This window comes from Dermacentor albipictus, chromosome 9 (genome assembly GCF_038994185.2).
Source record: "Dermacentor albipictus isolate Rhodes 1998 colony chromosome 9, USDA_Dalb.pri_finalv2, whole genome shotgun sequence".
Lineage (NCBI taxonomy): Eukaryota > Metazoa > Arthropoda > Arachnida > Ixodida > Ixodidae > Dermacentor > Dermacentor albipictus.
The window spans coordinates 96,517,096-96,533,536 of NC_091829.1; the positions used below are offsets into that span (position 1 = coordinate 96,517,096).

At 50.0% G+C, this 16,441-nt stretch overlaps 1 protein-coding gene across 1 annotated transcript in view; it reads left to right on the forward strand.

Moving 5' to 3' along the window:
- The first annotated feature begins 3,349 nt into the window (after positions 1-3,349).
- The window catches only part of LOC139049529 (rho GTPase-activating protein 45-like), a 161,948-nt gene continuing 148,856 nt past the window's right edge, over positions 3,350-16,441 (forward strand). The window contains exon 1 of the mRNA XM_070525065.1: positions 3,350-4,374. Within this exon, the coding sequence (XP_070381166.1) occupies positions 4,162-4,374 (213 nt within the window). The 5' untranslated portion in view covers positions 3,350-4,161. The remainder of the gene's footprint in view (positions 4,375-16,441) is intronic.

Sequence of the window (16,441 nt, forward strand, 5' to 3'; positions counted from 1 at the left end):
TGCGAACAGCTGTTTACGTGCGCCATGTCGCACTGAACTACCAAAACCGCCGTCGCGCACTCCAAGACAAATCTTAACTAAAATTTTAAATTAGTAAACGTACATATTATTTGCTTCTAATCAAACGAAGTCAATAATATTATAGTGTAAACGTTTTATTCACTACAATAAAAGAATTATGCAGCGTGTGCCACGAAACCTGGCAGTTGCCACGAAACCTGGCAGTGCCACGAAACCTGGCGACGCTGGGCGTCGCACCAGTCGCATTGTTAAAATCGCAATCATGTGAAATGAGCCCTCTAAAAATCGCATTGCGACGCGTGCGACAGCACCGATTTTCGTCGTTGCAGTCGCAGCATGTGAAACAGCCTTCACGCTTTCGCCGTATACCTTCCTTCCTTCGCTTTAGTAAGTAAGTAAGTTTATTTCGACCATCACGTCATACATGATGATGCAGGGGGACCGAAGTAAAAACTGTCTTTCAACAGCTTGACAGAGCAACGGCCCCCCTTATTTGGCAGTAGCATACAAAGTCATAAAAAAGAAGATACACAAAAAGAAACACTGCCCACGGCGGTCACATTACACCACATAGCAATATATAAACATATTACATAAAGGCTGCATCTGGTACATAACTTAAAAAAAAGAATTAAGTCATGCACACATAGCAAAAAAAATGAAGGCTTTTAATGGTTTACACAATGCAATGACATGGCAAAGGCACTTTAACAGAAAAAAACAGGAATAACACCGAGTAACAGCATACTTCTGTAAAGCGATTTGGCTTTACAGAAGTATGGTTCCTCATGGTTCCGCTGCACCCTCCTCCTGGCGCTTTCCTCCTCGCCCTTTCTTCGCTATCGCCGTCTTTCATCCCCCTCTGCTTTCCGCCTTCGCTCTTTCATCTTTCGCTGTGCTCGTTCGCTCGGTTACACCGAGGGACGCCGACGCTCAACGCAGGAACGGGCGCCTGAGAGCTGCGCTCCAATATGTTATGCGTTACGTTAAAAGACAGGAAGAGAGCGGTGTGGATCAGAGGCAAACGGGAGCAAAGGCAATTTTAGTGGACATTACAAGGAAAGAAAGGAGATGATGGGCAGTTCACGTAATGCGTAGGGCAGATAACCGGGGGGCCATTAGAGTCACAGAATGGGTGCCGTTGGAAGGGGAGGTACAATCGAGGACGGTGAAGAACTGGGTGGGGCGGTGAAATTAATAAATCGGAATTGAGAATATTTGCAGGCACAACTTGGAACCAGCTAGCGCAAGACATGGGCAAAAATTTGTCGCGAAGGATTGATGAACTCCTTCTGCGTAAAAAACTACACATTACGTAAATGCTATTCAAAATTTGCGAGTTTTTCATTATTGAAATTGTATAAAAGAATTATGAAAGTATTGTCGTGAATGCGTGAGTGATTTATCATTATACAGTGTGTACAAATGTTTTGAAACTATTTCCTAGCTTTTTTTTTTTTGAGACGCACTGTAAAGTTTACAGTTGATTTAACTGCTGAGACGACTTGAGAAGCGAAATTGAGTATCAGCGCGTATCTAAAATAGCTTAAGATGCCTTCTTTCGCTGCAATAACCAGGGCACACTCGTCCCATAGTAATACTCCAGTTATAATATGTCGGCCTGTCAGTCTAGGCTGCATGGTTGATGTTCTGTCCACGCAGTATAATTGAAAAGAGAGGAATAGTACCGTCTGTGACAGAGTCTGACCAGGAGAAATGTTGAATTAAACATTAAAAAAAATATGCAGGTCCGACGCACATAGTGCAATCTTTGCGAAGCGTTCGCGAAGCGGTTCCTTAATTGCTATACAAATAAACGCGATGCGTACAATTGTCTTATTGTCCTCTAGCTATGCAACGCGCAATCGCCTGCTGTCTTTATGTTCATGGACCGTATTGGCCGCATCTTTAATGCGCTGTCACGTAGTGCGCCGCTCACGAGCTACGCGGAAAATGCAAACGGCAGTTCACGGGTACGCACGCCGAGACGTCGATGCGGTGACGTCACGAGGTAAGAATGGTGAGGACAGGTGTACGTATACGACGCGAGACGCGGGGGAGGAGGTTGACCATTATTTTTCCTGTTTCATTCCTGCGCCCATGGCCCGATGGAAGCTGGCGCGCGCTGACGTGGCGTCGCGTGCACGTGGTCTCGATGTCACGTGCTATACGCGATGCTCGGGCCTACTCGGCAAGAGCCCAGCAGCCACGGTCAGGAAAGTCTGGGAGCGTGTGCTCAGAAAGCCTCGCTTTAGAGATTCAGTAACGGCTGTACTTAGCACCCCATACCCCGGAGACTGTCGTCCTTCTCATTCGTCATGGGAGACTTTCGAACTATTGCGAGTCAAAGACGTTTTGAAGCAGTGGGCGCTATCGCTTAATGGAAAAGTTAGCTAATGGCATTATGAAACGCGGTTGTAGGCGATAAGGAAGACGAAAACACAAACACGAGCTGCACATCAGGCCCGGGCGCTGCGCATCAACTTGATGTACTGCCACAATGATAGCATTCATGAAAGACGCACACTCACGTCGAGATTCGAGAGTATACACCTGTCACGTCTTGCAAATCGGTTATCGCGCGCGTGCGCCACGCATCCTCCCGGCCAAATAACCGATTTCTTTACTCGCGATACGGAGGAGAAGGTGCGCTAATGCAGTTTTCCGATTCTCTCAAGCATAACGCCTCGTGTATCAACCTCCTCTTTTCATCCGTATGTGGCCTGATCCGAAGTTTGACAGCACACGCGTGCTCGGAGGCTTCGGGAGTGTTCTTCGAGTGACTGGGCTCAAAACATTCGCGGATGTTGAAAGGACAGGCTGAGACCCTTCCCCTCAGCTTCCCGAAGTACGCGACGCCGGGGGGCGCCGTATGAAGTTGTTTCTATGTGACGTGTGCTGGTTCCGTGCGTTTCACACGCGGATGGTGTCTAGGAAGGGAGATAGTGCAAAGGGTCACTGCGCGTACTCTCCTGCTTGGTTTAAGCGGGCGACATTTCTTTGCGCAGCGATAACACAGTTGGCATGTGTGTTGTGTGTGTCCTGCGTAAGAATAAGGGAAGCTGAAGGTTGAGAAAGGAGGGGCGGGGGAAAGGAGGGGTGTTGAGCCCCCTCGTTTCCGAGGGCCAGGTGGGCTCAAGCCCCTCCTGCCTCCCCGCTTCTGGAGTCCATGGTTGTACTCGGTATATGTGAGGCTGAAAAGGTGGATTGATACACAAGGCTGGTTTCGGACCGAAGGTGGACGTGAACCTTGGCCTCGCGGAGATCGCTTGGCCTCGTATAGGGCCGTACACTTTTCTGCCGCACTAAACGCGACCGTGCTGGGACTACGGAGCGATAGCTCGCACGTCGACGTCGCGAGTTCGAATCCGACTGGCACAGAAACGATTCCTCATCCCTGCCGGCGACTGTGGGCGAGCCCCTCCTTCCTCGCCTCGGCGAAGCGAAGGATGCGGAGGACCGGGAGGCGGCCGCTATACGGCGAAGGGCCCGAAGGGAGAGGCGCGTCGACCTTGCCACGGCGGCCGGCGTTCGCCACCTGTGGCGGCGTCGCTGTCGTCTTTTGGCGGCCCGTGCTCCTCCGGCAGAGGGTCCCACGTGGATCGATGGCCGCGGCCACCGAAATATCCCTCGCCCCCTCCCTCCGCGCGCACATCCCGACGCTGCCGGTGGCAGCGCGAGCGGCGCGGATCGAAGCGCCGGCGGGCCATCGCCGCAGGTGAGCGCGCTCACACACTCGCGCACGGTGCCTCGTCGTCGTTCGCCCGGCGCGCGCAGGTGTTGGCAGCGAACGTGGTGCGTGCCGCCGGGGTGGCTGGCAACCGGGCGTGGCAGAAGCAATCCGTGTGCGCCACAGACACACACACACACCGCCGCCGATCTGTGCCGAACGGCAGTGCCTGCTGCCGCCGAGTGAGTGGTCGGTGGCCCGCGCGTCGTCGTCCCCGGCGGTCGGAGTCGCCGCGTGGTTTCGTTTCCGCTCCGGCGGCGGAGGGCGGCGTGCGACGTCCTCGGCCGCGCTTTCGCCGAAGATGGCGGGTGCCCGCTCCGTGGGCCGCTCCGGGGCGCGGGCGCCTACCTGTTGATCCGGGCGTCCCTCGCCCACCCGAAAACTCTTCGCGTCGCCCGCCCACTCCGACCATGAGCGGGGGAGGCGGCGGCGGGGGGCGTCGCGCTGCCAAGAGCGGCGGCGGCGGCGGCTCGGCCGTCGAGCCGCGAGGCGCGGGCGGCCGGCGCGCCAGCCTGCCCTATCGCAACGTGGTGGACTTGGCCAAGGCGCTCTGCAAGACGTGTCGCCAGAGGAGGGCCAGCTACGCGGCCGGAGTGGTCATCGCGCTGCCCGGCATCATCCAGGTAGGGGGACCGCCTCTCTCTCTCTCTCCTTCTCCCTCCGGGACTTTGTGCGCGTTTTCTCCCTCTCTCTCGCGCGCGAGCCGAATTAGTAGCGGCTCATCGCAGCGCGTCGTTCTCTCTTTTTTTTTTTTGAACCCTTTTGCCGCGCACGGGTATGTTCCGTGCAGGTGCCGCTATGCGCTTCGCTCCGCTTCGATCGTCCTCGCCTGGCGTGCGTGCCGGGCCTGACGTGCTCCTCCCGGTTAGAGATTTTTTGCGTGTGTGTGCGTGCTATGCGACATTACGTGGTCGGAAGCGGGTGGGGTGGTCGTCGCGGAATTTGTCACACTGCTTCCGGCTGCGCGTCATCGCTGGACGCTGGAAGTGTCGACTCGCGTCAAGTGTCAGAGCTCCACCCGACGTCGGTCTCTGCGCGGGCCGTGTATAGGAGGGAGCGATGCGTCGCTCTTTTCGTAATGCCTGCAAGTTTCCACATCGCATGATTACGGCACTATGCCGTAAGCGTTCTGAAATGGACGCGCACAGGAAACGGTGATTCCGCCGGGTGCTGTGTATGCGTTGCATCGACACGCATGCCCGTTGCCGTATTTGCACGAAGGAACCTTTTTTTGCGAGCACTGTGTCACGGGGGCGAGCAGAACGCTGCGCTCGATGCGAAATCTGTCACGTTTGTGTGGTTTCAGTCGCACGCCGAGCGGGGCGTGTGACATGCCCGTTTGTGTCGTTGCTTTCCTGTCGGATCAGCGTGTCGTCGGGGGGGCACCGTTATCTGCTCACCTTGGAGCGAATGAACACCGCCGCGTGCCGCGACAGCTTGGTTTCTCAATGTTCGCGTTTCCTCTCTCCTTACGTGCATGCAGAAATTTACGATAGCCCGTCGATAGCGTTATTCGTAGACTTTTTATTGAATATAACAATAATTAGAAGGGGTTAAGGCATGTGTAGATGGATCATACTCTTTTTCTGAACAAATTAACACGTATAGCCGTGAATAGGAAACTCCGCACTTTTCCATATGCCCTCCGAAACGTTGTCCTGTGTCGTCATATTCTAATCACTCTTATAAATGATCACGAAAACTCGGAACGTTTTGAGTTTCCGTAAAGAATGAAGGTCTGTCTGCTTTTTCTTGGACAAAACGCACGCTGCCTCGTATTTGTTCGAGATCTAACCTTAATTACCGTGCACCAAATTTTCTAGGTAGGCGGCGACGTCACGCTAAGACGCCGGCTGCTCATAAGTTTCGTATGGCGAACGCTCAGCGCCATCGTTAGCAATGTGAAAGCATTAGCAGCGTAATGAGATGCTCGCGCACCATGAATCATGATGTTATTCGTCAGCGCATGCGTGTAGCGCATCAAAACCCTCCTTCGATGGCGTCCGAAACGAGCTTGCGCGTGTCTTTTTTTTCTTTTTTTTCTTTCTTTTTTTTTTAGCTAGCGCGCCTCGACCATGAGCAAAGGAGAAGGAACACCGGGCGTCCCGGTTTTTGCGCTCTTCCGCTTGATGCGATGCGTTAATGGTTTAACATGAACTCAATGGAGGCGACTTCACCCGTTTATGCGACTTTCCGGATGTTGCATTCAAGAAGTATGCTGAAACATTTTTGAGGTTCTTACCACGTGCTTCTCACTTGTAAAAACATAAACGAAGAAAGCGATACGTAACCATCCGGAAGTTTGCGACAGGTAAGATTTTTTATTCGATACTTAAGTTGTCACGGACTAAGCAAGTAAATTAGGAGGGGGCATTACGCCGCGCAGCCGGCCTTGGCTAGCCAACTTTCCCTGAAGCCACTTTTTTCGCCTTTTCCCTGCAATGTCGGCCCAAAACGTAATCTCTGAGACCCAGCGTACTGGCGGAAAATGTTTGGTTCCCGGTAGCTTTCATTCGACGCGGGACTAGTTAGGCTTACTCAGCCTTGGCTCTACCAGCAGAGCGGTATCACTAAAACCTACCGCGCACTCAGACGTGACGATCACGTGCTGGGCCGGCATGTTTCGCTTCAATCACGTTTTCGCAATGCTCCCCCACTAGTTCGTTCCTTCCTCCACGAAAGTATAGGGCTTGAAAGACCGGAGTTCTCATCGTCGACATTATCCTGGCGTCATGACGCACGAGCTAAGTGTGGTGACGTCGTTTATTCTGGCTACGCTATAACTTCTGACAGCCGCAGAGAGCGGAGGAACGCGGAGCAAGTCATGACGTCACAGAACAAACCATGACGTCGCTACTTATGCCCATGGTTTAGATGCCCGCCACTGTGTGAAACAGTTACCGCAGTTTTTCCTCTTTCTCGTAGTTCCTTCACCTCCTCCAGATCTCTAAAGCAGAAAGTAGTTCTAGGAACAAGCAGTAATATGAATTATTTGGCGCACATTGACGTCTGCCTATATTTATTTTTCTACTGTTCAGAGGGTTAGTACCTTCATTTTATGCAAGAAATGACATGTCGAATGTTCAACAACGGTGTTCCTTTAAGGTCGCATTTGTTGGGCAACGCCTTTCCTACTTGGCCCTTCTCTCCTGTCCTTACACCCATTTCGCACCGCCAGTGGGCATTTACGAGAATACTAAACGTCCCGTTTAGGTGTATACGGAACGCTTAGAAAAAAGAATGATGCGATGTGCTATTGCCACATTCGCGTAAGCGCTACTGTTGTTTTCGATCGAGCAGCATCGCAGCCTTTCCCTATGACGTCACAGTTGAAGTGGCAAGAGCGTCCGTTATTCCTAAACGTTGTTGATTCAGTTGGTGCTCACCGCAGTCTTTTTCGTGATCGCATTAGGAAAAGGATCGAGCTGTGATGTCCATCTATGAAATGCGCGCGACCCACCGAGCAGATTGAGCACGTGATGTTATACGAGGGACGTTCCGAAAATAAGTTCTTTTTTTTTTAAATAAAAGATGGTAGGCCAGGTGAAACAAACAATCGCCACAAAAATCCACGCCCGTTGCGGGTTCAACGACGGAATAAGCGTCAGCGGAGGAGGAATGACGCACGCCTAGAGCGCCGAAGAAGAGAGCGAGCATAGCAGCATACCGGCGTGCCCGGGGTTATTCGAGTACAAATCACGATGGCAGACAAACGCGTGCTGACAACGTGGCCGCCTGTGGAAGCGGGTGCTGTTTATCCGGTATGGATGGGCGCATGTTACCTGCACCGAAAGCAGCACTCTCGAGACGTCACTTCCAAAACAGTGCTGAGGTGGAGCAGACTGTGCGACCATTCCTAGCATCGCAGGGCACCGAGTTTTACCAGAGCGGTTCTTTCAAACAGATTGCACGCTACGACAAATGTATCGGTGTCGGTAGCGACTATGTGGGAAAACACTGCAAGGTGTATAATTTATGATGCCGCGGTATGGTATGAAGAACTTCATTTATGTCCCGAGGGATCAGCCTGGGACTGATTCGGGCCGCTCCCACGTCGAGACAGAGACGCCGAGCCCCTCCGCCGTCACACGGGCCCTCTGGACAGCCCTGAGTTGGTCCTCCACTGCGCAGCATCGGCTGCCACCACTGTTCACCTCGAGAACCACCACCGGCCAACGCCAAGCTAGCAGCGCCAAAGCACGTGTTCTAAATCGAGCGAACCCCCACACTTACTACAATATACGGAAAGCCGGCAGTCCGCTTTAATTTTATTCACGACGACTGGGTTATGGTACGTTCTTGCCTGCAGAAGCCTTAATGTAACCGTAAAACTGGTACAGCGCAACATACAAAGGAAGAAACAAGCCGAGCCTGTTGTGCTGTACCAATTTTAGAATGCAATACCAACTCGCCCAATCCTGAACCTCAATGTAACCGCCTGTCGTCCATTTAATTTAGAATGTGGCAGGGGGAATGCCCTGCGCCCGGGGTAATAGTGCTTGCTGATATCGTTGTCGTGAGGTTTCCTTTTTGGTAACGGAGTTTCTGTGTGAAAATGAATAACGAAACTTACTTTCGGGACTTCCTCGTATGAGCATGCCACGTTCTGGAAGCGAGAGTTGCCGGATTCTGATTACAGCGATTGGTAAAGTTATAGAGTCGTGAGATTGGACGATGACGAAACTTGGCCGGTCGGCGGCCTGCAGGGATTAAACAGGTTACCGTTCGTCAGTACGGCCGAGCGAGACGTTATGTTAAAGAGGCACCAAAGAGAACAATTAACGTGGGCTGTTTTCGTAAGTTACGCTTCTACAATACCAGAAGAAGGAAAAAAAGGGGGGAGGGGGTGGAGGACACCAATCCTAAGAGCTGGCTTTACAATTAAGCTACAAAAGATGCAAAAAAAAAAAATCTAGAATGGGGTTGCGACGCCACTTTGAAATTTCTGCACCAGCTTGCCCTTGTGTCGTTTATACCGACGCCGTCTTCTCGAGCATAGTTAAATGCTTATCGGCTAAAAAAAAAAAAAAACTGACTCGATTACATTACAAAGGAACCAAGGGCCAGACTGGGCGAGTTTCGACAACTCCGAACTGCGCCACAGCAGCCCAAATACGAGAAAAGTATACTAATGTAGAGCCTCGATGTCACGTGACACTGACGTAGCTTCGGCGCGAGGTTTCTAGACAATTCGAGTTCGAGCTTCATTCTTTTTCTTCTGGTGATCAGCGTGTCACCGCCATATTAAGGACTGTAGAGCTTTTTGTTTAATTGATGCTCTTGTAGTCCAAAACGATTCGGTATTTCCCAATATTGCCCTTTTAATTGGAAAGAAAAAGGATATCGCCCACTTTCTTTCACGTTTTCGCGCTGCGTGTAAAGTGTACGAATTAGCGAACGCGACGCAGGAATGAATGAATGAATGAATGAATGAATGAATGAATGAATGAATGAATGAATGAATGAATGAATGAATGAATGAATGAATGAATGAATGAATGAATGAACGTGTATTCGACTACATACAGCGTGCTCTCGCTTGTCGGCGTCGGCACTGTGGTCGAATGCCCGGCACCAGCTGCTGTCATTTCGCGCAATTCGCAACGCGCGACACGGCGTTAATGAGCGCGCCGAGGTGCCTTGCTTTTCCGGCCGGATCGTGCAGTCGCACGGCGCCATAGATCGACACGACTGAACGAGCACGACAGAGATGAAAGCTCGGAGAGAAGGTCACGCTCGTGCGAGTTGCGATGGCGCTGTGATGGCGTGCCCGCTCCCTTTAAGGTGGACTTACCTGTACGTGCCGGGCGGCCGGGTCAATACCGTCTCCGTCAATACCTTCGGGGGTTTTTTTTTTTTTTTTTCGGACGACTCTTTCAGCTCGGTCGTCACTTGAGCCGGTGTTCGCCAGAACGAGGAGGAAAAGGAATTCGGGCTTTTTCACCTGCCAAAGCCACGTTACGATTAATTAGCCACGCCCCATAAAGGGTTGGGAGGAAGGGGGCGGCGACGGTTCGTCGGATCAATTTTGACCACCTGGAGTTCTTGATTGAGCGCCTAACAGACGGCACACGTTTTTTTCATTCCATCCCCGTTGAAATGTGGCCGCCGCGGTTGGAATCGAGCCCTTAACTGACCCGGAGCTCAGCAGCGCAGGACCACAGCCACTAAGCTATACTGCGGCGTACGGGAGCAGGAGGATCGAGAAGGAAATGAAAGGGCCGCCAACTAAACTCGCGGACAACTTTCTGTGGCAATGAAGTGAAAGCTCTACGCAGGCGGAGCTGGTGCACGTGTGCTACGGCGCCAAGTAGTCCGCCAGCGTTTGACAGTACTCTTGCTTGCTCGGAACAGACGCTGAATCGGCGCAGCTTCCACGTGCGACGGTCTCGCGTTTGCCCAGACGCGAAAGGGAAAAGCCTCGGAATAAGTAAACGTTTACATCCAGTGGTGTGTTCTGTCTTGTTTAGCTGTTGATAATAGCGTGCTTATGTTTTCACTTCCCCAGCTTAAACTAACGCGGACGAAAACACGGGACTCTTTTCAGAAGCGCTCTCACTTGTGCGTGCTCTACCTCCGTAGCTTTCCTTTCATTGCCACACAAAGTTGTACGCGAGTATAGAATATCGTCTGGTCGGTCCTTTCCATTGGTTTTCTGTCATCCTTCGGGAAGCCAACTCCTAACGAAAGCAGACGTTGCAGTATCTGTATAAAACGGGCCTGCTTGCTTATATTGCACTTCATTACGACGTTATGCCGCCTGGCAACCCAATCGAAAAGACAGAAAAGGAAAATAAAAAAGAAAGCGATGCCTCACGTCAGTGAAGTCCGGGCGACGACGATTGAGTTGCAACGGATAGATTATGTCGTGCAGTCTGATTCGCTTTGTATGCGTGCGATATTCCACTCTGCTGTGCCAGGTGGCGGACTCGCCTCGGAGCGCCCATCCCAGAGAGTGTAATTGGAAGCGCGGCGGTTTTTCTTCGCACGACGCTCGAAAGGCCCTGTCTGCGTAATCATTCCCACTGATCCCCCGATGACCAGATAACCGCATGGAAAGCAATTTCGCGGCCTTTTTTCATCTGCGTGTCGACGAATCTGGACGATTTCGCAAGTCGACTCGTATTTAGTGCCATCCCGGAGAAAGGACTGCATACACATTGCGCGGCAGGCTTTTACTCGCAGAATATATGGCCCAGTTACTAGGACTCGCCGCCGCTTCTTTTACGTTAGAGCTAGCGAGACTGCACGGTAGCGTGACGATCGCCGAGGCAACGGCAAGTTTAGTGTAAGAGGAGCCTTGCGTACACGTGGGCCTGGTACTCTTCCTAAGGATATATACTTTGCGTCTTAGAGTATCGCTCTGAAAAGGATTGACCCCTCTTCTCACATGTTGTTCGTAACAAACAAGAAATAAAAAACAAAAAAATTGTTATGCTTGTCAATGTCTTTTCACTGGCTTTACAACGTCATAAAAGCAGGCACAAGCCACAGGAGTTTCGCCACTTATACCTGGATGGCATCGCCAGTGCATAGATGTTACAATAGAGCGAAATACACCCTTTTTATCTACAAAGCGACTGTAAACATGCGGTAGAGGGCCACGGTTAGAATTATGGGCCGAGCTACCACGGCGGATAAACCACGATTCCACAAGTTTTCTAGGGGCCTATCGCGGCTTCTGTGCCAACGTTTTCCCATCATTATGCGAAAAAAAAATGTGTTCATTATTAGTCACATTCTAAGGTGAAAATATGCGTTATGTGATATTACGTGTTCGCTCTGTTGGACCGTTTGTGCCGTACTGACGATGCCACCCGCACAGGTAGCAAAACATCTGCTTTTCTTTTTTTTATTCTTTTTTTAGAAAGTTGTTGAGTCAAGACAGTACAATGACGTTGACAAGTATGAGTTCCCGCGGCTTTGGGAGCATGTTACAGCGAAGCGGTCAATCTCTAGTTGGTCGGCATTTTTGCGGCGCGTCCTCACGAAAAAAAAAAACCCCAAAAACGTCAGCGATGAAAAAAAGAAAGAACCTTCAGCGATTGAAGCGAAAAGTGCATACATTCTTTAGTATCATGCGTACAACAAACAACACAGCACTCGTTTCAATAAGGAACAACTGCAAGACAAGCATCCAAACAACATTATTGATAATAAGACGCTCCTGATATCAATGCGAAGCACGTAGCACTCCCCGCAAATACGTTTCGCGGTAAAAATTACTGTTGCGCAAGCTTCCGCGGCCACGGCAGGTTGCGACGTGGGGAGTGACGTCACTAGCCTTTCATATATAAGGGAACCATCCTAGCAACTGATTTCATTGTTGTTGCAGCACCGCTATGAGTAGGAAACGAGCAATAAGGACACCCTAAGAGCAACGCGAATACGAGGAGCGGCGAGAGAGAGAGAAGAAGCGTTTATTATACGAAACAGTGTCCCGAGCAAGGACGGGTATCACCCTAAGGTGGGAAGGCTCCTTAGTCCAGGAACCCTCTGGCTTCGACTGCCCTCTTGGCCCTGGCGATGAGTTGTCGTTGGAAAAGGAAAAATAAACGGCAATACAACCAGCGGCGGCGTGCTGCCAAAGTTACCATTACTATCATTACTCTAGATTACCGTTATTACCATTACTCTAAAGAAGTACAGCATTGCATACACCCTCTAAACAGTTGTACTGGTGGTTTTCAACAGCTTCGCTGGACATCCATTTTTGCAGGGCCGGGATGCATGGCGAGCCAACATTTTAAAAGCTCTGTTCCGACAAATTATTGGCCATTATATCCGCATTCAGAAGTATATATTTCACGCGCGGTTCGTGTCTTGAGGTCGCCTTAAATAATAATGAAGGGCATCTACTCTCAAACAGAAGCTTTCCCTCGGCCCACAATGCAGTTGCAAGTTTATATCGACAAGTACGATAGTTGTTTTAAAATTATAGGGTTTAACGTGCCAAAACCACTTTCTGATTATGAGGCACGCCGTAGTGGAGGACTCCGGAAATTTCGACCACCTGGGGTTCTTTAACGTGAACCTAAATCTAAGTACACGGGTGTTTTCGCATTTCGCCCCCATCGAAATGCGGCCGCCGCGGCCGGGATTCGATCCCGCGACCTCGTGCTCAGCAGTCCAACACCATAGCCAACGACAGTTGTTAGAAGGATTGATGTTAAAGCAAACGAGTTCATGACAAAGCGTTAGAACCCTTTTCTTCGGGTGACACTCTGCTCTGGAGCGCGGCAAAACACAGAAGAGAAAAAAGAGAAAAAAGAATGCGTCACACAATGGGAAGCATGCATTTCACATTAGAGCCTATAATCAAGTGAGCGCAAGATAGCAAAAACGCACAAGCGGTACCGTTCGCACGTTTTACTGCGCACAATTTACATGTCTAAGGTTGTAAATGGAACGTGCATGGCACGGGCGTGATTATCTGAACATTTGGTAACGATAGAAATTGAAAGCGTTAAAGAAGAAACAGCTCGATAAACAGCTCGTTAAAGAAAAAACAGCCTCAAGCTCAGCAGCGGTCGCGCTGCTGAGCTCGAGGTCGCAGGTTCGATCGCAGCCGCGGCGGCTGTGGTCGTGAACTCGTTTCCTTAGATAAGGTGCCTGTGAATATAACGCATCGTGGTTTCGGCCCGCAAGGCTCCAGTTTTGAATTCATGAAATCGTTCATTGGGACGGTCCTACCGAACAGAAATGGCAAGAAGAAATCTGAAACAGGCGTAAAGAAAAATGGCAAATGGCAAGAAACAAAACGAAAATGTCTATGCAGAGATTGAAAGGTACAGACCAGAGATCACAGTCGCCTCTGCGCAGTCGCTTATACATGACGGTAGCATCGCGGTGTTACAGCCCTTGACCTTTCCCCCTGCGCGACTAAGCCCGTCGCGATGGTGACAGAGCCTGCAGATACCGGGCGAGGAGGATGCGTTGTGCGGGCAAGAGCTTGTACTGCAGCTTTTTTTGGCTCACCCTCTCCCAGGATGTCAGATTCACTAAGCCGTTCGTGCGACACAGCTTTCCAGAAGAACGGGCGGCGACAGGAGATTATCCGCGATTATAGACTCCCCCCTTCCTCCCCAACTTACTTTACCTCTCTTCGCAAAGGAGCCTCTTGCGCCTTCAATCGGCTGTCGAAGCGTCCGCTGACAACGTGCGAAATATGAAATTAAAAAGAAAAGAGTCGGGGGGGGGGGGGGCGTTTACAACGTGCAAAATATATATATATATATATATATATATATATATATATATATATATATATATATATATATATATATATATATATATATATATATATATATACTCAATCGATACTCAATCGCTCATAAGATACTCAATCGCTCATACCCCTGTAAGCAAGCATAAAAAATACTTACCTGAAAGTCTGCTGATCTTGAACATGATGCCTATTAAAAACTAAGATGTACTGAAAATGCATATACAAGTGATGAGACGCTTAAGCTTTTGCATAGAATGAAGCGACTATGCGTCAAATTCTGGAGTTGAGTTTTTGCACACGCAGATTTGTTGGCGGACACTAAAGATCCACGGAACCCTAGCCATAAACAGCTTTGCTGTAAAAAAAAAAAGTGCCATCACGTAGTCATTCTACAAGAAAAGGCTACTGAGAAAGGGAGCTCATTTCTAGTTAGAATTCACTCTGGGGCATTCGTAATGCCGTCCCATCAACGTTAAGGCTCGGCTTGCCTCCCTCTGTTTCTTCGCCCTTATTTTTTCATTTGAGAAGGAGGGAGGTAATTTTGCGTATATTGCTATTACCAAATTTGCCTCCACTATTGATACCCGAGTTAGGTCATGCTCTATTCGACCGCTATTAAAAAAAAATACATATTGTGGCATTCAAAGTGCCAAAACTACGGCGTGATTGCGACCGAAATGCGGCCGTCGTGGTTGGAATCGATCCCGCGACCTCGTACTCATCCTCTTAACCCCATGGCCACTGGGCTACCGAGACGGGCGCTGTCTCGCTGCCCCCCCCCCCCCCGTTTATTTTGGTCTTTCGTTCTTATTCTTAATTTTGTTTCTTTTGTTTTTTCCCCTACAATTCCTCGCAATTTATTTTTGATGATTCAGATATCCGGTCCTCCTGTTGCAGCTTTTGCCGCTATCTCATCATTTAGTAAGCAACAGAAAGACACCGTAGACTGCGTCGAGAAAAAGAAAGGAGTATTGTGCTTGTGGACTTAGTTCCGCGCTGAACTAATTTCGTTGCCAACGTCCAAGATTATGGCGGACGTACTAGAAACATTATTTTTTTTAAATTTATGTACTTTACTTATTCGAACATTGAAGCAATTCTAGGGAAAGTCGAGAAGCAAAATTATAATGTTTGCTTCCTTACGGAGCTTGCTCTGCGTGCTCCTGTTGGACAGCAAGCGATTCAGCGAAGCAGGGGCGAATGAAATGACTAAGAGAAAGTGATATCGGACAGGGGGGAACCATACAATACGCCCATTACAGCATGCTAATACATTTCCTGCTGAAATAAATTGAACTGTGAAACTGCAGCATCCCGTCTGGAAGCAGCGCACGCAGCTACAAGGAAACCCGTAAAGAAATGGAGGGCGCTTAAGTTTCGCCTTTTAAGAGTGGAGCGCGATAGCATTCAAATGTCCCTGACTGCACGCTTCCCTGCAAGCGCAGCTTACGTAACCGTAATGTTTACCGGGAAACGCAGGCGGCGGGCGTTATGCACGAAGGCGAGCTTTCTGGTAGAAGCGTGGCCTCTTGCGTGAGCTGATCTTCTGTTATTTCGTTTCAGTCTGAAAAGATTTAACGGCGTTTTGTTTCGTGGCGTTCGTTTGTGGGCTGTCGTTCTCAAAATTCCGAGCAATAACTTCGGCGAGACTGCAGGACAAGGTACGGGCAACTTCGGCGATAGAATGGTGCGGCAATGTAACCCGCATGTCCCGCATGCCGTGTAGCAAGGCGTGGCATACGCGCGTACCTAAATATGTACGGGAATTTTCGCTCACGGCAAAGCCGGACGCCGACGCCGTATTTTCTGCGACACGGGGCCCTTAATATTCAGTGTTGTCATACTCGGGGTCCCCACACTTCGAGCTGTCGGTTCGTTCGGGCCCGCTCCGCGATTTGCTAGCCTCCTGGTTAGTCCGTAAACACTCTTCCGGAAAGGCTTTGCTCCCCGGTCTGGTTATGCATGGCGCTATAAGGCGAATTTTTCTTCAGCTGTGAAGCTTTCTTAGCGGATAAACCCGGAGTTCTCGTTCTTTCTTTTTCTTTTTTTTTTCTTTTTGCAGACGACGAATTTCCCTTTCGTGAATCATCCTCCAACTGGCGGGCTTTCGCAGAACTCATTCTCGAAGGAAACCCACACTGCGGGGTCGTCAACGCGAACGCCTTTGCGCGAGGGAAAATTCCTCGTGGCTGGGGAATCGAACTGCAGCTATTGCGGTGGCTTCCTTGAGTAACCGGAAAGTTAGGAGATGACAGGACGCTCCGGGGAATTTAACGACAGCCGTTGAAGAAGAAAAAAAGAACAATGCAAATATGATGTACTACTGGCCGACTAGGCTCATTAGTAATCCATTACGTTCAGTATATAGACCAGCGCTCGTTAAAAGAAGGAGCAGGCACAGTCGAAGCGACTCGTATATACACGAAGCGCTGGAAATCCATGTCGCTTCCTTCGTCCTCGTC